Here is a 26,407-nt window from a genome sequence, read left to right on the forward strand (position 1 = left end):
TGGACGAGGGGGTCTCCATTGCACGAAAGCGACGACGGCTGGACGAGCGGGCTGGTGGAAGGTGGCGCTGACGGCCGGTGGCAGCGACGCAGCGAGCGTCTCCATTGCTGGGCGCGAAGAGTAGGAGCGTACGTATGGGAAGGAAGAGGAGGAGAGGGAGGGCGGCGAAGTTTAGGAGAGTAGGTAGGAAGAAGAAGAGGAGGAGAGGGAGGGCGGCGAAGGGAAAGACGCATGGATACATGCAGAGACTAGCTATATAGATCGGTCTCGCTGCCGAAACTGGGTCGGATCAGAGTTTGTTAGGGGAAAGACGCTGTATAGCATGCAGACGTACTGCTGGAACAGTGGAACTGGGTTGTGTCGGATTGGTTTTTGAGCTGTGGACATGCAGACTAGATCGGCCTCGCCTGCAGAAACTGGGACGGACAAGAGTTGGTTAGAGAAAAAACTCTTAGCTTGAAAATCACGCGCGACCGGAAGACTCTTAGAGTTGGGAAGGAAGAGGAGGAGAAGGGATGGGTAAGAGTTGCATATTGGAAAGACGCATGGATCTGCAGACTAGCTATATGGATCGGCCTCGTGCTGCCGAAATGGGGTCGGATAAGAGTTTGTTAGGGGAAAGATGCATGTACAGCTGGATTGATGCATGCAGAGTGCAGACGTAGTGCTGAAACTGGGTCGTCTCGGACTGCGTTGTTGTGGACATGCAGACTAGGATCGGCCTCGCCTGCTCAAACTGGGTCGGACAAGAATTAGTTAGGGAAAACTCTTAGCTTGAGAATCACGCGCGACCGGAAAACAGTTTTTTGCTACAGGGTGTGCCCAGCAAAGCTAGCGACCTGATCGATTTGGCTAGGTTAGCTAAGGTCATCTCCAACACGGCGACCCATCCCGAGCCCGCGTGTCCGGATGGATCGAAACGGACAAAACCGTGGTCCAACACGGCCACACATCGCAAATGCGGATGGCCGCGGTGTCCGGGACGGCCCAAACCCGGCCTAAATCTGGGCCAGGTTTGCGTGGCCGCAGATGGCACGCGGTGTCCTCGCGTGTTCGCATGCTCGCTTCCCTAGGCCCAGCTGTCGGTGGGGGGCACGCGTCCTATTAAATGTGGACTGGGAGGGACAACTCCCCCCGCACGCGCAATCGCCGCCATGGCCCCGAAGAGGGCTTTTGCTCCCGGCGCCAACGACGGCGAGGCCAGCAGCCGCCGTCCTCCGCCGGCGTTGAGGGCTGGGGAACACCGCGGCGGTCTCTACATCGGAGAGGCCGCCCGCGTCGGCGCTGCATTGGCGCAACCCGCGCCGCTGGTGCCGAAGCCGGAGGGCGACGACGACCCAGACATGCGCGCCGCTCTGGCGCTGTCCGCGGCGGAGGAGGAGGCCAAGTGGCCGCATCTCGTGGCGGTCATCCGCACCTCCGCGATGGAGGAGGAGGCCCGGCAGGCGGTCGAGGACGCCGAGGCCTGGGCGTTGCTCGACCAGGCCCGCCGGGAGGAGTAAGCGAGGCGGCGGGGCGAGGAGGCCAGGCTCCGGCGCGAGGAGGAGAGAAGCCAGGAGGCCAGGCGCCTGGCGGAGCAGGAGAGGCGCCAGGAGCCCAGGCGCCTCGCGTGGCAGGAGAGGCAGCTCCGCCTCAGGGAGGAGGCGGAGCTGCGGGCTACTGCGGAGGAGCAGCAGGCGGCTCCGCACCGCCACTTGGCCTGGGAAGAGGCCCAGGGGTCGCCGTGGTCAGAGTCCCTGAAGCGGTCGAGCCACAACAGCGCGTCGCCGCCCGGGGACGTCGTCGACGCCCACGGCGACGAGGCCCACAGGGACTAGGCGACGCACCGGCGGCCACCACATCCTCATCAAACCCTAGGATAGGGTTTTATATTATTTTTTTAAGTTTAAAGTTCATATAGAGGGCTTTCTTTTGTAGTTTAAATTTGCCCAAAATAGGGCATATGTTGAATGAAATATGGTTTAGGTTTAATTGTCTTCGTTTTTTCCTTTTTTTTTGTTCTATTTTACTTTTGGGGTGCATCCACGGGGACTGCGCGACCCAAACGGACCGACGGCCAGGTTTAATTGTCTACCTGTTCACGCGGCCGCGTTTGGGTCGCTGCCATCGGAGATGCCCTAACACGCGAATTTGGAGATGCCCTAACGCGCGCACACGCGAATACGAAGATGCTAGTAGAATCGATTGGTTGTTACGTGTATTTCTTACCCTATTTCGTAGGGTTACAGTGCATACATAGCAGTTAATACTAATAGCACCAAACCCAGCTGCTCAACTCTTGATCAGGAACATATCGCATCAGGATCCATCGATCCGGTTTTATCTTAGGATCAGGACTACTCTTCGCATCGCAAATCAATAAACTGCAATTGATGTTATCCAAGTTCATTAGCCGTGGTCACAGGGGGCAACATTTCATCCACTGATTAGAAATGCAATTAATATTCGATGTTTGACAATGCTACTTCTGTTCTTGAAAATACAAAATAGTTACCCCCAGTCCTCAAAGTTACCCCCAAGCCCCCCACACGGAAGAAACAGATTCTTAAAGACGTGGAGCGCCGCTCTTATCCATTAGACGTTATCAACTGATGCAGCCAAGCTGCTCTAACACCATGTTCAAGCAAAAGAGTGCACAGGGAGATACTTAAGCTTCAGTCACCTTCCCGTTCTCCTATCCTTTTCCCGGTCTCTGCTCCTATCGTAGTGATCATCCTTCCCTCGGCTTGAACTTTTTTCACGTGCCCTGTCCCTCCCAGCATCACTGACATGCAGTCTTCCTCTATTGCGACTGTACTCTCCATCTCTATCCACAGACGACTTCTTTGAAGGACTATGGCTCCTAGTTGGGCTGTGAGGCCGCTTCCTGGAAGAACCACGTGCATCATTGGTCCTTTCTTTCCGCTCAAGTGATATTCTCTCTGGAAAACATAATAATAGTTCTTATAAGATACACCATAAAGCTACAGCATGGCTCATTGTTGTTGTTAGCACATGAATTGTTAAGCAAAGCTACAAAATAAGTATCAAAGATGAATGTGCCAAAGAAACAGCAGTGCAGCTATCAAATGAACAGGGTATTCTCTTCCTGCCTTCTTACATACCAGAAGATCGCCTGTTGTTTGCACCATCTATTGAAGAAGACAAACCATATTCAGACTGAAGACGCCTACGGTGGCTAGCAACCTTCACCTCAATCTCCTCCATATTCTGCAAACCCTTCTCTTCAAGAGATTCACGGTACTGCATTACAGCAATCTCAACCTGCCTCAGCTTCTGCCTGCAGATAAAAAGGTGTTATGACTATAGGTACAAAGAATGAGAAACACACAACATAACAGCTACATGCTTAAACATTCAGGGGGTACCTATGCTCTTCATCAACAATTGTATCTGGATGATGAATTAAGTGATCTGTACTAATTTCTGTTGTGTCAGCTTTCCCGGAATCACCAGCATTATCACTTCCAGATGAATAGCTTAATCCCAATCCCTGGCCGTCCTTTCTATCATCATAGTCGTCACTATCGTCTTCTCGGTTCCATTTAGAAGCTGGCAAAATGGGATCAGCTTTCTGCTTCTTACTTGGAACTTGTTCAGGTTCAGCAGATGCACTCTCTCTAGAGAGTATTTGTGCTGTTTCCATACCATGACGAGAGAGCCCCAGCATGTCCGAGTCAGCCTTACCAGTACCTTCTCCAAGTTTCAAAACACTACGAGTATTCAAACCAATATCCTCTCTTCCAGATCTGTGAGGGTCTGCTTGTACATGTTTCATGTGAACGTCCCTCTGATATACTTGCTCCTTCTCAGCCTCCTCCAAGCTAAGCAGCCTGGCAACCATCATCTCTTTACCACCACATAGTGAGAGGCCATTATGTCTACAACGACGTTCCAGTTCAGCAAATGGAAGCCCTAACAGCTCCTTCATCGCCGCTGCCTTTCCTGTCGCCAGGGCACCATCTTCATCAAACCTAAATCCGTTCTTATCATCCCCTGGGTTAGTTTTCTTTTCGATTTCAGGTGCATCACCACATAGAGAGTGAAACAAGGTGACCCCAGAGTTGCCTGATCTAAGAAAGGTAGCTTTCAGCCCATTCAGATATGCATCAGAAAACAGGAACCAGTCAGCCCATACTTGTAGAACTTTCAACACCCTCTCCTGCAGAAAAGCAATATAACAAGGCATTACTTAAGAACATCAAAGAAAAAGAGTGAAACTCTACTACTCAATAAATATAGCGACAATTACCTTCAGAGCTTCAGCAGTGATCCTTCCTGTGATACTGTGATACAAGTCATTGAAGCTCTCAATGACATCAGGTATAGCAGCCTCAAACTTAGTTCGAAATGCAGAGGCATTCTTCACTGGGGCACTACTATTATGAAGGATGTCAGATACTAGCATAAGCCGTGCAACCTTGGTTGGGATAGGTGTCTCCTTGAGTGTCAAAGATTCTGCAAGAACCTCAACAATCTATACAAGACACAGAATCAATGTGTTTTCATGCAATGTGAACTAAAATATATACTTAAAGTATACAACAATATAAAGTAGGCCTCCGAAGTATAGTTCATGACAAACAAATGGCAACCAAGTAGGCAATATAACATGTACAGTTATATAAACGAGCAGATGGTCCTGTAGGCAACAATACATGTAGTCAAAATGTACCACTCTATATGTTAGGTCTCAGAAAAAGCATATGTTTCAAACAACAGTTCATGCAAAGTATAACCGCTGAATCCCTTCAGTCCACGACTTCAAGGTTAACGCATAATGATCAAGGTATTAGTGTATCTCATGGTGGGCACATATCATAGAATTTCCATGTGTAACATTTGAGAAAGGGAAAATAACAGGACGCAAAATCATATTCTTAAGTTGAAGACATAAGGCAAAAAGATGAATAGAAACTTTAACTGATTAGGTCAAATGTACAAGGTGGTATTACCTCTCCAGCAGCATCAGCATTATCCAATGCAAATCCCATAGCTGCCTTTATCTGAGTTCTCTCCAATGTCAATGCACGTAGCATGTCCTCAAATTCATCACGCTGTGTATCAGTCAATGTACGCTCCACCTCAACACGCTGGAGAATGAAACATAAATTAATATAGTAAATTGTAATGGACAGAAACAGTTGCACCATCTTTAAAAAGACCAAGTTACATAGCATCTGTCAAGGTCCAACAAAACCTTACCCTGCTTCTACCAGCTGCAAAAGTAGATTCCTTTTCACGATCAGGGCTTCTGGTGGATGGCAAAGTAGGTGGAACCCATCTAAAATAAAACATTTAATGCAAAACTGTCACCAGAGTCAATAAGCACAAGAACAATACATATTTGAATATCATTGTGCTTTATTACCTTCCACTTCCTGTAATCATGATAAACGGTTCTGTTCGCCATCGTTGTAAAGTATCGCCCTGCATTCCAATATCATAAGCATAAATATTAGCATCATATCGGTACAGTGATCCCCATAGCTAGCTCATTCAAGTGGTTTTGCATATATGAAATATAACATTACTAGAATGCCAAATTGAGAACAAGGTGAACAGAATACTCAGAACCTTAAAGGGCAAAAATTTCATCGAACTAATGAATTATTCATTTTGATAAATTACTAGCCTCTCTCTGTGCAAAACATACACTTGTAATGTCAAGGTGATAAATAAAATAATATGTGTCTCTATTGCAACCAAAGATAGCATATAAGCCAGCTTTACCATCACCACGTTAAAGAAATAACAGAAATTTCAATGGACAGAACATATATAATGTTCTATTGTTAGATCATAGGAGATAACGTTGAAAATGTAGCAGCACAAAATAAAACGCATACCTGGGCAAATGAGTATAACCGCCAAACATAGTATGTGTGTTCTTTTGATTTAAGGTCAAACAAGAAGCTAAATAATGATTTTCCTCGTCCTCTCTCCATTACAGCTTGTTCAAAAGCACATCCACCATCAAGTACATGCAGAGCCATCGTGTCAATCACATGCCGAAGATGTGAATCCTCTGGTGGAGCGACCATTATATCAGGAACATTTGGAGTAAGGACCTGTCAAATCAAATGGACCGACGAAGTAAAGTTAGATTAATGAAATTTGACTACACGTACAAAAACTTACATACCAACATCCTTACCAATGCAAAACTTCCTGGATAATACCTAGGCTTACGAGATACTAAAGAACATAGGTGGTACCTTAATACAAGACAGTGTTGTTCAATAAGGTTTTAAAATCCATATCCGGCAAAAAGACCAAAGCAGCACCAGTTCTCAATCAGTTACTGGGGGTACCAGATTCTCTCATAAAGTTCCAATGTGTACAGGATAGGACACAAATTTTGTATTTGACCAAGGCCTTACTATTCAACAATTCAAAAAAAATTCACATTTTCCGGACCGGGATATTTATAATTAGCATCCAGGTGGTGTACATATGTTAGGACTACAAATAGCCGTGAAAAAATGACAACTGAGGACAGATAAAAATATTCCATAAATTAATTTGTATGTGCAACAAGGAAACTGTGAATTTTCTCTTCATCCAAGCACTTAATATTTTCTGAAAAGGGAACTTCAATAATTCGTGAATAGTGGAAAACATGGGAAAATGCAATGATATATTGCTTTTATTATTATGATGACATGAACAGTAAAATCACTATGCAACAAGAGAACAAATGCATATGCAAAAAAGTCACCAACCAGCTCTGAAGTCTGTGGTGTAACAGATGCAACAGGTGGACCTCCGGGACCAGATATGATGACACTACTACCCTGCACAACATAGAAAAAATAATGATAATCAAGGACAACTCACAGGAGAACACCAAAAACATGTCATCTACTTAGACCTTCTAGACAAATTATAAGAGTTAGCTGCACACAGAAACTTTGGAATGGAAGAAGCAACCTCCTTGCTTCTGATTGCCATATGTCCTGGAGGAGGAGCAGGCAGTGCTTGTGATGGAAGAGCAACAGATTTCCCCCACCCAATCTTCAGCTCATAGTCGTACACAACAACACCTGAGATAAATAATTTCAGTAAATTACAAGCAGGAGTGAAGTAGTATTTTAGAAGTACGAATATTTCAAGCTCCTATGGCTATAACATGATTGCCACTACATGGAATAGAAATGCACAATAACCTTGCATTTCATCCTTGGCTGCCTGTCCTTCTGCTCTATTCATGAATGCAACAAATCCACAATGTCTTTGCCTTTTGCGTTCTTCTTCTGTTCGAGGCCACATGATCTTGACGCTCGCAATAGGTCCAAACCGACCAAATGTCCTCAAAAGAAAATTCTCATCCACCTAACACCATATGGTACATATTGCACGGTTAAGCTAGATGCTTATACACAAGTTATGTCTAGACAGAAAAAGAACAGCAGAGAAAATCAACCTTAGGGGAGAGATTGCCAACATATAAGTTTGTGGTTTGCGGATCCCCGTCATCAAATGAACCTGGTAACCTCCCAGTGGGATCAAATTCATCTGGTAATTCATCAAACCGGCTAGGGTGCTGTCGGTTAAAGTTTCAAGCATCAGTATGTCATATACAAACACAGACTACAAGAATTTTGACAAAGATGAGAAGCGATCACAAACTTATTCTATCAGCTGGAAACCTGTTAAAAACAGTTTCTCGAAGTTAACAGACAGGATAGATTTTCTACATTCTACCCTCACTGTTCCCTTTTATAAGACTTTTCAGCAAACCAATTAAGCCTGCCAAAACATCTTATAAAAGGGAACAGAGGAAGTAGTCAACTAAAAAGTATATTTCAGCACACTGAATATAACGATATAATCAAAAATATCATCTGATTTATTTCATATTATGTCTGGTGGAAAGAACCGAACATATACTAACCACGGAGGCTTCACCGTGACGGCTGCCACGTTCTTGATTACGCTTTTCTCGAAGCTCTTTCTCCAACCTGAGTTCCTCCATGACAGTATCTATTGCCCGTGGCTTCCCTTTTTCCTTTTCCTTAGGCCGCTCATCTTCCTTCTGCATGTCAAGGTAATGATTAACCAAAGAACCACACTGAAAACTGAGGAAATCAAATAGCAAAAGCATCCCAACCTTTTTCTCTGGCTCTCTCCCAAATGTTGGTGGCAAAAAAGATGGAACATACCTGGATAAAAATATGCTATGTATAAGATATGTTATGCTGGTAAGTTATATTATGCTGACTATCATTTTGTACACCTAGATATCATGGGGTTACAGGTAACAACAGCAACAAATGGATGCAACCAATGAAACGAACACCTAATTCACTCTCTACAGGAATATTTTGGATCTTCTTAACAAACTAATGGAACTTTTACCTTCCTCTATTCGGTGTCTCTTTTGTATACAAAATCATGCCAATCTAATATACACACGCAGTTTATTAATTTTCCCATAAGTTTGAAACCATTCTACTTTATAGAAGAAGTCCAGTTAATATTAAATCTTATACAATCAGGCCACTGCCTTCAACGATTTACCGATTTAGTGGAAACCATGGAATATTTGTAAATTATTCTAGCACGACTACATAAGAGGAGAAAAATCAAATGAGTGAAACTCCAATCTGCACTGTGGTTCAAAAAATAACTAAGTTTCCACTTTTGAATAAATAATAAATGTCTGAAAGTATCTTTTCTGAGCCAAGCAAAATCATGTCAGAATTAGTAAATAGCTAAACATTCACTGCAAATGACAAATTTCCACAACACAGTAACCAGAAGCTGGGCCTGATTATAGGTTGTCCTTGTTAACTTAATTGGTTGGTTTTCGCAAACTACGAGACTTCCTTCGCGATGCAGCCAACGTAAAGAGCATTCACAATAAGCTGAAAATGGTCCAGCATTATGCAAAAAAAAAACATACCACCTCGTACAAAACACAGTCAATCTTATATCATTACTTAGTGCTCTTAGGAGATATGTAAATCATGACCTAAACATGCAGAACATTCAAGTATGCTGATCATTGCATAAAATATGCAAATAATAGTTTTATTGGAAGTGAAAACAGTGTCAGAAACTAAGATTCATTTGATTTATAATTAGCTGATAAAGGGTCAGAGTAGCAGTAGACTCAAAGCATAAATGATAACAAAAAATAGAACTCTGTGCGCGCACTAGTTGATCCCAACCCTGCAGCATCAGATGTTTAAAATAGAATTTAGAAGTTGATTCAAGATTCTATAAATTCAGTCAGCGCAATTGACATTTGAAACTACTTGTACGAAGGATTGATGCATCTGGTGGTTACAGATTTACACCAAATACCACATTTTCTGTCAATGTATTAGTATTATTCATACATGCTTTCCAAATTTACATCTATCTCGATCAATGGCTTTTTGATAGAAACAACATGGATACCCTCTCCGTGATGCATGATTCAACAAAGTCATGACCACATTACCGGTGTACTACATAAAAGGAAAACCTAAGTTCCATAACATCAATACATTATCATGACCTTGAGCAGTAAGTCAGCAACAACAAGTTTGCTCTGTCAAGAAAGTTCGACTATTTGTCAGAACTACAGCATAAATACAAGTGCCCTATTAAGTCATGAAACGAGATGTCATAAGGCCAGATGAGACTGTTTTCTTCTTCAGACCACTCATAGTTTGAAAGCATTCAGCACTGGGCAACAAACCGAAAAGGTAAATGGACGAATAATTGATGAATCATAATGATGGCATATAGCAAATGATCATGCGTTTAAAAAGCTCTCTCGGAGTTCTTAGTTCTGGTTATGTTGGCACGTGACTGTCTAAAGATGTAGCTGTGGTGCCACAGGATACCATCTTCCAGAAATCAAATACTTTTTTCCTTTACCTACTGCCCTTCTTTGTAACAGACTCCCTATCTTTGGACTTTCCACCTGTCATTGCCGAATGAGTAAAAAGGACAGCCTCTTGATTAATTGGAGCAATAAAGGAAACAATGCATATATCCATCATGATTAATATTGAAACTACAGACTGGAAGGCAAGCATGGCAAAGTTTAGAAGAAGAAGAAAAAATGAAACCCCTATGACTAACCTTGAGAATCAGCTCTCAGCTTGGCATTGGGATCAATCACACCCCCTCGGACAAACTTCGAGGCAGATGTGCTTTCACCCTCAAATGACTGGGCAAACTCCAGATACACGCGTGCTGCTTCATCTTCCTCCCTCTTCACGTACCAGAGCAGTTAATTTCAGATAGGAACGATACGTAAGTGTAGAAGATCCTGAGAATCTCAGGAAAAGGTTGAAAGGGATCCAAATCGCTGACCTTCCTCCTCGCCTCCTCTTTCTCCTTATGCCGATTGAACGGAACCTTCTTCGAACTCATCAGGACACTAGCCTGCGAGCAATGAAGCATCACCAGAGCATCAGAAATGCGTGCAATGTTCCTACCGCCATATGTCATAGAAATCAAATCTACACAAGCACACAGGAACATGCGCATGGAAACGCATAAACATGGGAACTAAAGTTCAGTGCAGACACTCTGTATGCCAAGAGTGACGGTTCCCATATACCTGTCAAGGCGCTAAACGCACAGACCCGCCGCACGCGCAGTGCAACCTACCAGCGCCAGGCGCAAACCCTAACTCTCTCGAGTCGATCCCAACTTCTTTGAGCGGGGAAACAAGCTGCTACTAGTACAAACCGGGCCGAATCCACGGGCTAACTCGATGGATTCACGCATGTCAGGGAATAACAAGGGCGCGCACTGGGTTTGCTCGCAGCGACGAACAAAGCGCTCCTAGACCTATCCCAGCGAAATAAGTTGGGGCATCCGTACCACAGAGGGAGGGAAGGAAGGGGTCGGCCTGGGTGGATCTCTCCTGTCCACGCTAGGATAGCAGCGGTGGCGCGGCTTGGCTGGAGAGGAATCTCGGGCGCTTCTTCTAGAGCGCCGGCGAAGAGAGGGTTCGGCGGCCGCCGGAATCTGTAGTCGGCCACCACAGTGGAAGAGGGCGAAGGGCAGGGACGGGGACTGCAAGTCACCACGTATTGCATCCAACATTCATTGTTCATCCAACGGTTCAAACAAAGCTGACCAAAACTGAATGGAACATCCACTGCTTCTACTCTCTAGCTTCAGACTTGAACGATAGATAGATGCACAACAAAATCGCATCAGGCAGCAGCAGCTAGGGGGTAAGTCTGCTCAAAAAAATTCGATAAAAGAAATACATATTAGAAGATACCAATTATATCCAGTCTATGCAACAACGCACCGTTCTAATGGCAATACGGATTGGCTTCCCTAGCCAGCGATCGCTCGCTGGATCCCTCCCGAGCGGTCACTTTTCGACAAAGTCAACCTTTCCGAAAATAGCAAATCTGTTTGGTTAAGCGGGCGGGCGCGCTGGTAAAAATAACCGCGACAGCAGGAATCGAACCTCCAACATCCAGCTGGAGCGCGCGCACCGTAGCCGAGAGTATGCCAGCTGAGCTAGTAGTACTTCGTGCTAAAGGAAAGAGACGCACTTATTTTGTACTATCAAATTCTACACGGTAGAGGTACAAAAAGGAAATTTGGCTGTACACTAAGACCAGCAAAAATACCGGACGAATAGTAGACCTCGAGCCTCCTAGTCCGGTTCTTAAACTACACTATTTAGTGAAATTTTTAGCTCATAATCTAAAAACACTCTACCCGTTATCTATAAATTATCAACCCTCTACCCCATTATTTATGAATGGTATGGGCGAGAATTTACCGACCTAAAAAGCCAAAATTCATTTTAAATATTTTGGTAACAGTTTTAGCTCATAATTTATCAACCTCTCTGCCCATTATTTATCAACGGTAAATGTGAAAAGTTATCAACCCAAAAAGCTAACTTTATTTAGAATATTTTTGGAAACATTATTAGCTCACAAATTATCAAGCCCTTCGCCCGTTATTTATCAATGCTAAATGTCATAAGTTATCTATCCGAAAGCTAATTTTATTTAGAATTGGGAATATTTTTAGGTCATAATTTATGAACCTCTCTACTTATTATTTATCAACGGTAAATGTGAAAAGTTATCGACCCAAAAGATAATTTTATTTTAAATATTTTTGGGAACATTATAAGCTTACAAATTATCAGCCCCTCCGCCCGTTATTTATCAATGGTAAATGTGAAAAGTTGTCGACCCGAAAACCTAATTTTATTTAGAATATTTGAAGACATATTTAGCTTACAGTTTATCAAACCCTCCGTTAGTTATTTATCAGCGGTAAATATAAAAATTTATCGACCCGAAAAGCTAATTATATTTAGAATATATTTTAATTCTCAAAGTTTATCAACCCTTATGCCCGTTACTTATCAACGGTAAATGTAAAAAAGTTATCAACCCGAAAACCTAAATTTTAATTAGAATATTTTGTCGACTTTCTTAGCTCAAAATTTATCAACCCTCTACCTGTTATTTATCAACGGTAAATTAAAAAATATCAACCCAAAAAGCTAATTTCATTTAGAATATTTTAGCGATTTTTTGGCTCACGATTTATCAACACATATGCCCGTTATTTATCAATGGTAAATGTGAATTTTTATCGACCCAAAAATCTAAATTTCATTTAGAATATTTTCTTGACTTTTTTAGCTCAAAATTTATAAACCCGATGTTCGTTATTTCATCAAAACATGAGAAATATTGATAAAGAAGGTACTTCATTTGAGTTGCAAGTGGTAGTTCATTTGAGTTGCAAGTGATTTTCCCACCCATTATTCCCCACCTAAAAAATCACTAACCCGAAAAAGGGAATAACAAAACTTGGTCCAAAGAAACATGACTTGGCGTAGTAAATTTGAAAAAAAAGGGAATTGATAAAGGGAATTATAAAAAGTCCAACAGATATATATATTTCAGTACCAAAATATAGGATTACTAAAAATAAAGATAATTGTAGAAAAGGGAATTGTAAAAAGGGAATAGAAAATGAAAATTGTCAAAAAGGAAACTAAAATCGGCTAGGGATAATAAAAAAGTTAAACGACCAAATTTGGTCCGCAGAAATTAAAAGCACCAGATTTTCGGGGAGCTCACGAATTAAATGCACATATTAACATATTAACAAAAATGAAAATTGTCAAAAAGGAAACTAAATCCGCGGGATTAACGTGACCAGAAATAAAATTAACGGCTCGGAATTTGCACTATAATAAATAGACGGAATTAAATGGGCGGGATTAACGCTACTACTACCAGAATAGAACTAACGGCTCGTGACGAATTAATTGCACGGAATTAAATGTGCGAAAATTGCGGAAAACGACAAAAAACACGGAAACGGAATTGACTCGGTACAGCGAGCGCTCCCGCGCAAAGGAACTAAGAGCATCTCCAGTCGTGTCCCCCAAACCGTCCCCCAAACCGCGCCGGATTGAGCGTTTGGGGGACGTGTTTCGTTCGTGCCGCGTTTGGGGGACGTCGCTCCCCAGTCGCGTCCCCCAAACAAAATTTCGCAAATTTTAAACTTAACTAGATTCGATTAGATTCGTCCAAACTTACATAGATTCGAACGAAATTTGACTAACTTTAAACTAAACCTAATCTAGAACCACTTGCGGCGGCCGGAGGCGTCGTAGTACTGCTGGAAGTTGTACATGTCGTCGGTGACGACCTCCTGCTTGACGCGCTCGTCGACGGGCTCGTCCTTCACCAAGCCGCTTGGTCCTGCCTCGCCGTCGTCGGTGAGGTCCACCAGCGGCTTGCCGGAGTCGCGGATGGACATGGCGATCGCCGCGTCCAGGTCGCCCTCCAGGCGTCCTTGTCGTTCATGGACGCCAAGAACGCCGCCCGCAGCCCTGGGCAGTCCTCGGGGTCGTCGCTGCTGGCGATGAGCCGCTGCTGCCGCTCGTACTCCGCCAGCAGCGCCGCCTGCGACGCTTCCTCCGGCTCCTCCTTCACCTCCGGCTTCGGGATGAGGAGGGCGCCGCCGCGCCTCCCTTGCTGCCGCCACGCCTCGTGTTGACGGGCGTCGCCGGCTCCTCCTTCACCTCCCGTTTGGGAACGGTGTACGGCGCCGACCGGTAAGACGAGGACGGCGTCGATCGTGCCGGTCCCGAGGAAGAAGAGTGCGAGGAGGACGAGTACGTCGTCCTCCTCGGCTGCCATTGAGGAGACGGCGGCGGCGACGACGGCATCTCCAGCCTTGGAGCGCCGTTGCGGATGCCGCGGATGACGTTGTCGAGGGTGCGCCCCGGAACGCCCCAGAACAGGGCGCGGCCGTCCTTGTTCCAGCTATTGGGGCCGCCGACGAGGTTGTCGGTGCTGTGCATCTCGATGTCGTACTTCGCCTTGAAGTACGTCGTCCACCAGGCGTCGTTGTTGTCGACCGCCCACGTCGGATCCAACCGCTCCTGGGCGGTGAGTTGAGCCCGACGGGCCTTGACGGCGTCCCACCATTGCTCCGTGCGCGGCTTCGGCGGCGGCGGAACGCCAATGCCGTTCACGGCCATCTTCCAGCCGCCGCTGCTTGGCAGCCGCATGTCCGGCGGGACTGGATACCGGGCGTGGTACAGTGCCCACGCCTCCGCCACGGTGAGGCTGCCGCGGCCGAAGCCGTTCGCCGCGGCGATCTTGCGGGAGGACGAGCTCGACATTTTTTGAGCGGCGAGGAGAAGATCTGGGAGGGGGGAGGCGGCGGCGACGAGAAGGATTATGAGCGGCGAGAACTGCAGGGCGTCTTATTAAAACAGCGGCGGCAGCGGGTGGTTGCACACAATAACTCCGGCGCGGACGGCCACGCCTGGGAAAACAGGGACGCCATTAACGTCGCTTGACCAAAGGTAGGCGACGGGGTTTTAGCCTTCCTGTGCCGCTGACGGGTCGACCCCGCCACTCCCCGCCTCGCTTTTCGTTGTGTCCGGCGTCCCTGGTGCGTCCCCTGTGGGACGGGGACGGGCTCGGGGCGCCGGACACCGTATCGGGCCGCGCCGGACAAAAAAGGGCTTTGGGGGACGCGGCTGGAACGCATTTTCTGTCCGGCTGGAGATGCTCTAACCACTCGAGCGACCGAACGCGGTAAAGGGAAATCGAATACGGATGCACATAGCTAAAAAAGAGAAAAAAAGAAAAAGAGCCACACCACAGCATTCTAGCCCTAAGATAAGGCAATTGACAATTCCTATTTCATGTTCATTTGCAAAGATCGATTTTGTGGAGGATCGTGCATATGGCTTTCATTATTTTCAAACTAGTATTATTTAGAATATATTTTGAAACCGGTTAAATGGGTGTGCTTTACTTTGGGTTATATGCCATGTGAAAAATGATTTCATCTCTAAAAAAATGAAAAAAAAAACTCATGGTGGTCCAATCTCTATGCATTATTGCCATGCATTTTGAGTGCAGCCTCATGGCAACGGTTGCACGGGATATATACAACCGGTGCGGTTGTCGGTTCGATGGAACATTAACATGTTGATACAAAGGCCCTGCATGTTATTTCATATTTTTCGTTTCCTAATTCATGTATTAGCATTATGCGATCCAAGACTTATAAGAGTTGTTAAACAAATTCCAATAATGTAATAAAAGGACGCATGCATACCATTTTGATGTAGAATCTGGGGCTTCCCCTTTTCCAAAAAAAGATCATGTTGTCTTTGTCAAACTCGATCAAAGTATTTTCCAGCACAAGGTGACTACAACCGTTTCGATTTTCCTCCAACCAATGTAAGGATGACAGAAAGTTCACGGCGATGGAGATTGTGAAGTCGAGATCGAGCCAGGTGCAGCCTGTCGACCGAGCGAAGTTACGTATACGTATTTGCTGTCTGTACTTCAGGTGTTGTCACGGTGGTGGTTGTATTGTTGTTGCTAGGTCTAGAAGGCTGTAGCGGGACTTTTATTTTTTAATTTTCTTTACTCTTTTTTGGCTCTGTGCATCCATACTGTCATTAGGGTGGGGCGTTGTTGCAGAGGCTGTATGTAATTGGTATCTTTTAATATTAATATATTCCTTTATCGAAGAAAAAAATTCTCAGCTCGTGTTGGTAACTCGGCTGGGTATCTACGTTGAAAAGTAGATCGTCCGACTTTTCTCTATAGTACGTTGCAAGTTTGGCCAGTACAGCAAGCAAAACAAGTACATGTATAACAAACCATGGCTACCTCCTCGTCGGCGCTCATTCTCCTGCTGGCTGTGTCATTCGCCGCCGGCGCCAGCGCGACGTCCTTCAGCATCACCAACCAATCACCACGGGAAAAACAGGGGCTGCCGTGCAGCAAATCATTGCCGTGAGCCCACGCACGGCAAAAATTTCTTTGCCGTTCGCACCGAGCATAACTCACGGCAAAGAAAAGGCGCACAACAACATCTAAAGGGAGCGCACGGCAAAGAAATCACCACGACAATGGCCCAACACACCGCACTGCAAAGATTCGGTTCACGGCAAAGGCGTTGGGCTTTGCCATGGCTCACCCTTTGCCGTGCACCCAGCTGGGATGCACGACAACACAGGCTTTGCCGTGCGTTTTGCCTTTGCCGTGCGCCATATGACATTTCCTTTGTTTTTCTTTCTTTTTTATTTCATCTAATACTTATATTTATTTTTTTAATTAGTTTTACTTTTTGATGACTATTTATTAGTGCTACGTAAGATAATGTGTATATACCCATTGAGTAACAGTAAAATGGAACTACTAAGGCTAAACCACAGCGATTTGGTGTTACCACCCGTCCGATCGGATCTCGAACGGAGCAGATTTTCTGGTCGTGCCACCGAGTATCGTTGGGCTCGTCTTCAGCACGGCCTTAACGCCTATCACGGCCAGCCACCTTTAAAGGGCTGCTACTCCACAGAACTACCTACGCAGCCTCCCGTTCACTGGGCCTCATGGTGTGGTCCATCTGCTTTAACGGCCCAGTCGCAAATAGACTTCATTCCCATCCCATGACGATTGAACTGCTAACAGGTTCGACACAGCGAGGAAACCCTATCGCTGGCCTCTCTTGCCCCCGTCTCGTGTCAGGTATCGCTCGTCCGCCGATCTCCTTCTCGATCTCCGACGGCTCGCAGCCTCTTTGCGGAAAAACAGGGTTGAAGAGGCGAGGGTATCCGGCGCTGGTGTGCCGCCCATACAGAGAAGGGTATCCGCGGGGACGGCGGCAAGCCCACGGCCGCCAGCGAGGGCACCTCGATCCGTCCGTCCCAGAGACTGGTGAGGGTTTTGTACTCAAACACGACGAAACTGACATGTTCATCTAAGATCTATGTCACATATATTCTATGTTTTTCTCTGATATTTGTTCCAAGTTTTCTCCTGTGGGTTGACGACGTCTACGATGGATGGGGCCTGGAGGTCCACTAGGTGATGAACTGATTAGCTTGATCCAGTTTCACGGTGAGAAGCCTCTCCAGATCCCAATCCTTCTTATAAGTTATACAAGTACAAGAACTATAACGATACAGGCTAGCAAATTGTCATGTGTGCATAATTTGTGTTCTCCGTACACATGACTCTATTACCCGTTTTTCTATTAACTTAGTATATATACAGTAAACGAATGAAACATTTGTGTACTGATTATCATTGTTTTTCTCAGCTCTTGTTGCCTGAAAGGGCAATGCACAAATGACATGTAAACGATTTCCACTGTATCCTTTTTTTTTCAGGCGAGGTGTTGTTTTGCCTTTGTCTTATTCGAGGCAATCAACTGCACTTGAAAATCTTAATGTGTGGTGGTGTTTTATGAGGTAATTCTTCACAAGCCTTTGATTTGTGCAATTTGAAGTGTCAGCAACATGTATGTTTATTGAAATTTTCCATCAATCTCAATCGTCTTTTACAGAGATGTTGTGACACATGTGGCATTAAATCTCGGAAAGACATTATTATTGCAAGGTACTCTTATAACGTATTCTGTACATGTTATTTATGGGAAGTACACTTCATGTTAACTTTAGCAAACTACCTCTTTGTTGGCTCTGTTTTGTATGGTTTATTTTTTGAATCTTACCCAATTATACTACCCGGACATTTTGAGGTAAAATTGTTTATAAATTCTCCGCGGCAGAGTTTATTCCCTCCATTTCGTAATTATGTGCAAAGAGGCCAACCCCTTCATATTGGGAAGTTGTATTTCTATTTGTACGGAGTAAAAGGTACGTTTAGTATTTCTTATTTTAACTCTTCTATTAATCAAGGTATCCACGAACTTTTATGTATATATTCCATTACTTGTTAGCTGCTTCTGAATATGTCCTCCTTAAATTCTGTATATGCTTGTTGTAAAAATAGAATCATCAACCCATTAGCTGCTTGCGAATAAGTGTTTTTTAATTGTAATTCAGAAGGTAATTTTTAAAATAGAATCATGAATATTGGAAAATGTTCGTTGTACATGTTTGTGCTGATGGAAAATGAATACGTGGTTTGTACATTTGAAGCCATGGAATGTTGTCAACGTCAAGAGGGTAAAGTGAGCTGAATTTTGATTTGCTATCTGCACATAATATAGCCTCTCTGAATCTCTATGACTGAGGTGTTTCCTCTTTTCCTCTAGACTCATTGAAGAAGCTCAGATGTAGCTGAAATATCAAAATACATACTGGTGCTTGAATTTATGCTAAAAATATTGACTCATTAAAGATCATGCTATTTTAGCAAATATATCAATTTAATATTTTTGACCTTGCTAGCTTGTTACTTATATCTATCAAATACTATATTGTTATCATTGATTTCACTTTTATTGGATTATATCACATTTAGTTGCAAGTTTATATTCCTAGCTAGCATGGGACCTTTTCATGCTGAGTGTGTCCATCGAGTTGACCCGTCAGAAATGTTAAGGCAGAGAACAACACTACACTATATTTAGAACAACCCCTTCCTTCAGCATGCCCTTTATTTTTGTTTCCGCATAAGTTGTGTCGTTCTAAACTGGTTTCTCGATGACAGATCAGTAAGTCACTAGCCTCCTCAATGATTTATGATACAATGAAGATTGTATAATTTTTTTAGTGCTCCTGGAAACTGACATGCTTTCTAATACCAAAAGTGACATGTTCCACTAGATTTTTTCATATTATGTGACATGAATCGGTGTCAAACTACCATTTTTACCCCCTTTTCTTGTTTTATTGAAGTCCATTGAGAATCCTAATGTCATCTGGTGGTTGCACGTGGAGCTGAACTTGGCATTAGATGTACCCATGTTATGCCAAAACTCTACCTTGGTTATAGCTTAGGTTTCACTTGATTATATTTTTCGGGTCCTTGTCGTTTGTGTTCATGCATTGCTTGCATGCCTAACATTCCCTCTTTATTTCAGTACTAATTTGCAAAAGATGATTTAACAGTTTACACCAATCATTGCTATTTTAAGATGTATATATACAGAAATGAAGGCGTGGGCAGCAATTTTTCAAGATTCACTTTGTATTTGTAAAATGAGAGTTTATTTCAGTCTACGTCTACACTCTGCTGGTATATAGGCCATATGAGATGCCATTTTGCTCAAGGACCAGGAAAAGAAGGTATTTGCTGTTGATAAAGGATGGTGTTTCTTAGCCCCAACCAACCTCTACGATAAGTTTTGGGTATCCTAGGAGCCAATATTGTTTCACATTGCAGTGTTCCAGTTCCAGACTAGAACTTAGCTTTTGTAAATAAAGATAAAAGATAAATTCAAATCCATTCCTTTTGCATCTGAAATATTTTATGCATTAGCTGAGTTAGTTTCTCCCACCATATCTTAGTTTCTCCCAAGATGTGATAGCACACTAGAAATTAGCATATGTTTTGACTCTTTAACAAAACGAAATAACTCCATTTTACTTGCATTTTACTTGCATTTTAGCATATGTTTTGCTCGACCGTTTGTCAGGCGGGATTAACTTTCAGTGGTTTTCTCGCCCGCCCCGTGGTAGGTCAGGGGGCATTTTACTTGGCGTCCGCATAGACACCATGACCGTTTTGGCTAGTTCTGATGGAGAGTACCACATTAAGCTCGACATTCAGAACAAAGCAGATAGTTTCACGTGGAGTCTGGTCGCTGTGTATGGTGCCGCCCAGGAAGTGTTTAAGGCTGACTTTTTACGTGAGTTGGTAAACCTTACAAAAGATAATCCTTACCCGATTTTAATCGGAGGTGATTTTAATTTGTTGAGGTTTCCTCATGAGAAAAGTAAAGGCCGTTTTGATGGTCATTGGCCTTTCTTGTTCAACGCTGTCATTGATAGCCTTGATTTAAGAGAGGTGTTTATGACTGGTCGACAGTTTACTTGGGCAAACAGCTTGCCGGAGCCCACCTACGAGAAACTAGATCGCGTGTTGATGGATACCGAATGGGAAAATAAATACCCTCTGGTGTCAGTCCGCGCACTAGAACGTATTGAAAAACTGTCTGACCACGCTCCCATCCTTTTAACCACCGGGAATCCCACACCCGTTTGTAAACGGCCGTTCAAATTTGAACTTGGCTGGTTATATCGAGAGGGATTTCATGATATAGTTAAAAGGGTTTGGGATAGACCGGTCGGAGGGAGTACGCCCATTTTGAGATGGAATAATAAAATGCGTTCTATGCGCAAACATCTCTCTGGTTGGGCTGCCCATACGGCTGGTATTCTTAAAAAAGAAAAGTCTCGCTTATCAAATGTGATTGATGAGCTTGAGGCTGTTGCGGAGATTAGACCCCTGTCTACATATGAGATTGAGCTTAAAAATCAATCCAATGAACAGATGGCGGGTCTTCTTCGCGAAGAGGAGCTCAAATGGTATCAACGATCCAAAGCTCAATTCATCTTGGAGGGAGACTCGAATACGCGGTATTTCCATGGCTTAGCTAATGGGAGACACCGGAAAAAACGTATTCACTCTCTTATTCAAGATGAAGGGTTGATTGAAGGCCATGAGCATCTCAAGTCTTACATTACTAATTATTATAAGGGTCTGTTTGGTCCTCCGGAGGAAAGTACTTTCTCTCTTAACGAGGACTTAACGGATGATATACCCCAAGTTTCTTTGGAAGAAAACGGCTTGCTAACCGCACCTTATACTGAGGAAGAGGTTAAGAAGGCAGTTTTCCAAATGGAATGCAACAAAGCACCGGGTCCAGATGGGTTTCCAGCAGAGTTTTATCAAACATTCTGGGATACTATTAAATCGGACCTTGTAGATTTGTTCAGTGATTTACACATTGGACAACTAGAATTATTTCATCTAAATTTTGGTGAAGTTATCTTGTTACCGAAAATTAATGAGGCAGAAAGGATCCAACAATATAGACCCATTTGCCTATTAAATGTAAGTTTCAAGATTTTCACGAAAGTGGCCACCATTAGACTTAATACGGTTGCGGATCATGTTGTTTTACCATCGCAGACAGCCTTTATGCAAGGACGTAATATCCTTGATGGAGTAGCGGTTCTGCATGAGACGGTACATGAGATGCATTCTAAGAAATTAAATGGGGTTATTTTAAAGCTTGATTTTGAGAAGGCGTATGATAAAGTTAAATGGTCTTTCCTTCAACAGACACTCAGGATGAAAGGCTTTTCGCCTGAGTGGCGAGCTCTAATTCATGATTTCGTGTATGGAGGTAGTGTTGCAATCCGGGTTAATGATGACACCGGTCACTACTTCCAAACACGAAAAGGGTTACGCCAAGGAGATCCGCTATCTCCGATGTTATTTAACATCGTAGCGGATATGTTGGCGGTACTCATAGAGAGAGCCAAGTCTGATGGTCAGATTGAAGGTGTGATTCCACATCTGGTTGATGGTGGTTTATCTATCCTTCAATACGCTGATGACACAATTCTTTTTATGGATCATGATCTTGAAAAAGCTCGAAATCTGAAATTAATTTTAGCAGCTTTTGAGCAATTATCAGGATTGAAAATTAACTTCCATAAAAGTGAATTGTTCTGCTTCGGTGATGCCCAAGACGATGTAGCTCTGTATACAGAGTTATTTGGTTGTGGGCAGGGCCAATTTCCGATTCGTTATTTGGGTATTCCGATTCATTATCGGAGACTGACAATTGCGGAATGGAAATTAGTGGAAGAAAGATTACAAAAACGCCTCAGTAGTTGGAAAGGTAAATTGTTGTCCCTGGGTGGAAGATTGGTACTCATTAATTCAGTACTAACTAATATGGTACTGTATATGCTATCATTCTTCATCCTACCAAAAGGAATTCTGCATAAACTCGATTATTATCGATCCAGATTCTTTTGGCAAGGGGACAACGAGAAAAAGAAATATCGACTGGTTAAATGGAGTATAGTTTGTAGTCCCAAAGATCAAGGAGGGCTTGGAGTTCATGACCTGGAGGTCAAGAATTCAGCTCTTCTGGGTAAGTGGCTTTTTAAGCTACTTACGGAGGATGGGATTTGGCAAACTATACTTCGGAGAAAGTACATCGGCTCGAAGACATTATCTCAGGTGGTTTGGAAACCTGGGGATTCACACTTCTGGGCTGGTCTTATGGCGACAAAAAATGTCTTTTTTCGACATGGGACTTTCTCCATTAAGAATGGAGCACAGATACGGTTCTGGGAAGATGCTTGGCTCGACAATGCTCCCCTATGTGAACAGTATCCCGCTTTGTATAGAATTGCGCGTCGCCAAGGTGATACCATTGCAACTGTAATGACTACTTCACCCCCGAATGTGACGTTCAGACGGGTTTTACTAGGACAAAGGCTTGTGGCATGGAACAATCTAATTCAGCGGCTTGGAGATATTCAGTTATCGCCAGAGCCAGATGAATTTCGATGGAACCTCCATGTAGATGGTACTTTTTCTGTAAAATCTTTATACAATGCGATCCTGCTTTCTGATTTACCAGTTGATAATAATAAAAAAAATTGGAAGATGAAGATACCATTAAAAATTAAAAATTTTAAATGGTATCTTCGTCGCGGGGTTATCCTCACCAAAGACAATCTTGTTAAGCAGAATTGGCACGGAAGTACACGATGTGTCTTTTGTCATCATGATGAAACCATCAAACATTTATTCTTCCAAAGTGCTTTCATAGATCTATATGGTCAGTCATCCAAGTAGCGTCTACCTTGTATCCGCCGACTAGTGTCGCTAATGTCTTTGGCAATTGGCTTCATGGTATTAACTCAAGGTTTAAAATGCTTCTTAGGATGGGGGCGCTAGCAGTTATCTGGGCGCTCTGGCTATGTAGAAATGACAAGATCTTTAATGACAAAAATTGCTCTTTGTTGCAGGTCATCTACAGATGCACAGGTATTCTCCGTTCGTGGTTACCTCTTCAGCGTGTGGAGAACCAAGACCTATTTACGGAGGTTTGTACACGGTTGGAGGATACGGCGAGGGATACTTTTTCCCTATATGGGTGGCAGCATAGTCTACGGATAGTAGCTCCTCCCACATCTTAGGCGTCATATGATTCATCGTTCCGATATGTATTTCGCCTTTTTATTTTTGTAACTCTGGACTCTTGTGACAACAAACGGCTGTGTGCATCCTGGTTATGCAGAGGCTGGATGTAATTGCTTCTTGAAGTAATAAAGCATCCTTTATCGAAAAAAAACTCCATTTTAAATAAACCTTTAAGCAAATGTACAATGCACCTACGAGGCAGTATAACCGAAATGTCCAATTTTTGCTTGGCGTCTATGTAGTTTTTCGTACGAGAAGGATGGGCGCAGCAAAGCGCGCATCTACGATCTAGTACTATTTGCAATACAAAAGTACTCTACATCTTCATCCCCCCACATATATCAGGGTGTCGGAGCAATCCGCGCTTCGGAAAATCTACTAAGTGTTATCGCCCAAATGTGAGAAAGGTCACACCGGGGAGCTATTTTTACACCATTAAACCTTCCACCATAATTTCACACATATCATAGGTCCACATGCAAGATTTGGTGGGATTCCGGTGCTCCGGCGGTCATTCTCCCCCTCCTCCCCCAAAAAACAGCGGTATGTGTGCCCCGGCGGGTCTACCCCCTAGATTTCTCCGTGCGAGGTTCCACCAATGTATTTTTTCATTGTTTTAGGTTTGTTCAGGACATATACACATGAAAAACGAAGCATGGGACCCCTTTGGCACATGGTAGCCTCCGGCATACCCGCAGCTAGCCATTATCACATGATCCACCCTTTCTCGGTTACTTGTTCTTCAAGACAATCTTCAAAAGTGGGCATATATACCAAGCTTCACCGTGTGGCCGGCGGCGAGGCCGGTGGGCGGCGGTAGGCAGCTCAACAGCGGCGAGACGTGGAACCTTGACATCCCGGCGGGCACCCACACGGCCACCATCTGGGGCCGCACGGGCTGCAGCTTCAAAGGAAACTCCGACCGCTGCGCAACAGCCGACTATGTCGGCGCACTGTTCTGCACCCTGTCTAGACAGCCTCCGCTGACGCTGGTGGAGTTCACCCTCGGCGGCAAGTTTGATTCTTATGATATCTCCGTGATCGACGGGTTCAACATCGGCATGGGCTTCTCCTACAGTACCGGCGTCGCGCTGCAGTGCCGGGACTCTCACTGCCCCGACGCATACCAGCAGCCCAACGACGTCAAGACCAAAACCTGCAGGGGCAACAGGAGCTTCCGGATCGTCTTCTGCCCATGATAACTTACAGGGCTTCCGAGTCGTCTTCTGCCCATCATAAGTCTACTTCCTATTATGAGAGTCAGATGCATGTATGTATATGTATACGACCATAAGTGGAACAATCGGTACACACACGGGTGCCCAATAAAGTCGATGAATAAAGGTGAAGAATATTTGTGTCTACTATTAAAACAGCATACAATATTAATTTGCTGCTCTTCATTTTGGTGCAATTGGAAAGAGTAGGCTACGGCGTATGAGAAAAGAGAGGACCGATGCTATAGAATTTTGTTTTGAAAATATATAGGCTACAGGCCAGGTAGAAAACTTTCAACCATTCTTGGCGAAAACATGTACAAATTTGTATCAACGATGAAACCACCTTATTATGACAAAAGACTATCGTTTTGTATACTAGTTACCAGGAGAGACATCGGTCTTGCGTTGATACACACCAAGATCCCTGCTGACAACCAAGTTTCAAAGTTACCTCCTTGTTAAAAATATTTTAAAACAATTAAAGGTAGTTTAACACCGAAGGTATGCGTGGATGAGAAATGCTGATGTTTATGAAAAGCTTGCATGGGGTAACACAAACAGATTACCGTTGGTTTTGGAAAATAATATATTAGTTGAACATGAGAACTTTAATCTCTTGGAGAAAACGCTTCATGTGTTGAATATGTCAGAATACCTATATGTGTATGGACTAGAGATAGCCTAGAACTCTACATTTTCTTGTACTTCAAGTCTAACTCTCTCTTGTACCTGTATACACACATAAGGGTCATGGCAATACAACACATAAAAAATAGTTTTATAATTCTTCATGGTATCACATCGGTTAGTCTCATAACGCCGATCCTAGGACATCCCACCACTTCCGACCCGGGAAGACTAATCTCCTCGGGAGCGCCGCATCATGTTTCGATCAAAGATCATACCAGTTTTTTAGATTAGTTCTTAGATAAAGATTTCCGAAATTCCAATTCTATCGTTTTACATCTAATCACCCAAATAAATCTCTAAACCACGGCCCCAAACTCCGGTGAAAATCTCCATCCATGGCGGCGGCAGCGACAAGACGGCAGATCGCTGCCAACGACCATGCGGCTTCAGCACCGCATCGCCAGATTGCACCAACACCAACTACTCGGGCACACGACCACACGCATAATCAGGTAGACGTGAGGCACGACACTGGCGCGAGTCGGCAACTCGGCGACGCGCCACGCTCGCGCGCGTCATTCAGTCGCAAGTCCTGCAAAGCTATCAACATGGGATTCCGATCCGATCTGCAGTGGCCGCATGTACCGACGTCCGCTAGGCTGAAGGTCCTCCAGCCCATCTCCATGCTAGCAGAAGTAGAACTAGCAAGGCAAGGATCCTATTTTTTTAATAAAAAGAATATACTAATATCGCAAAGACACCAATTATACTCAGCCTCTACAACAAAGATGTGCCCTAGTGGCAATACTTATGCACACATCCAAAAAAAATTTACATAAAACAAAAGTTCCGCTACACTGACCATGCTTTTTGTGTAAGATACACCTGGGATCCGTCAACTCCAAAAGCGGCCCATTTAAAAAGGAAACACTACAGAAGAGCCGTCATCGCCCTGATCAATGGCCATAGGTTTTCACACCGGAGAAAATCCACACTCACAAAATAATTCCTTCAACAAGATTATTGCCAGACACTGATGGCAACAACTCCGTGTGTAATAACTCTTTGGGACTCCTCTTCAATCAATATACAAAACAAAACAAAATTTCCTTGTGTCCCATACTTCACCATATAGTTGTCAAGCAC

The 26,407-nt window shown here is 43.9% G+C and overlaps 2 protein-coding genes across 3 annotated transcripts; one reads left to right on the forward strand and one right to left on the reverse strand.

Moving 5' to 3' along the window:
* Positions 1–2,395: 2,395 nt before the first annotated feature.
* Positions 2,396–11,070, reverse strand: LOC127308085 (protein RRC1). Of its 2 annotated transcripts, XM_051338852.1 has the most exons (18): positions 10,831–11,070; positions 10,315–10,386; positions 10,081–10,213; positions 9,874–9,919; positions 8,114–8,165; positions 7,898–8,038; positions 7,427–7,546; positions 7,170–7,335; positions 6,934–7,046; positions 6,726–6,797; positions 5,850–6,071; positions 5,372–5,430; positions 5,206–5,284; positions 4,956–5,093; positions 4,253–4,477; positions 3,369–4,162; positions 3,105–3,280; positions 2,396–2,921 (listed from the first exon to the last, which is right to left on the reverse strand). In XM_051338852.1, the coding sequence occupies exons 1-18, from the start codon at positions 11,053–11,055 to the stop codon at positions 2,659–2,661; spliced, it is 3,096 nt and encodes a 1,031-aa protein (XP_051194812.1). In that variant the 5' UTR covers positions 11,056–11,070; the 3' UTR covers positions 2,396–2,658. The 2 variants fall into 2 exon arrangements, with proteins under 2 accessions (XP_051194812.1, XP_051194813.1); XM_051338853.1 differs by lacking the exons at positions 9,874–9,919; positions 10,315–10,386; positions 10,831–11,070 and having other exon boundaries at positions 10,081–10,218.
* An 11,502-nt stretch (positions 11,071–22,572) lies between these two features.
* Positions 22,573–24,783, forward strand: LOC127310501 (thaumatin-like pathogenesis-related protein 4). Its single transcript, XM_051341172.2, has 2 exons — positions 22,573–22,626; positions 24,173–24,783. Exons 1-2 carry the CDS (start codon positions 22,573–22,575, stop codon positions 24,608–24,610), a joined length of 492 nt encoding a protein of 163 aa, XP_051197132.1. The 3' UTR covers positions 24,611–24,783.
* The last annotated feature ends 1,624 nt before the right edge of the window (positions 24,784–26,407 follow it).

This window comes from Lolium perenne, chromosome 6 (assembly GCF_019359855.2).
Source record: "Lolium perenne isolate Kyuss_39 chromosome 6, Kyuss_2.0, whole genome shotgun sequence".
Classification (NCBI taxonomy): Eukaryota; Viridiplantae; Streptophyta; class Magnoliopsida; order Poales; family Poaceae; genus Lolium; species Lolium perenne.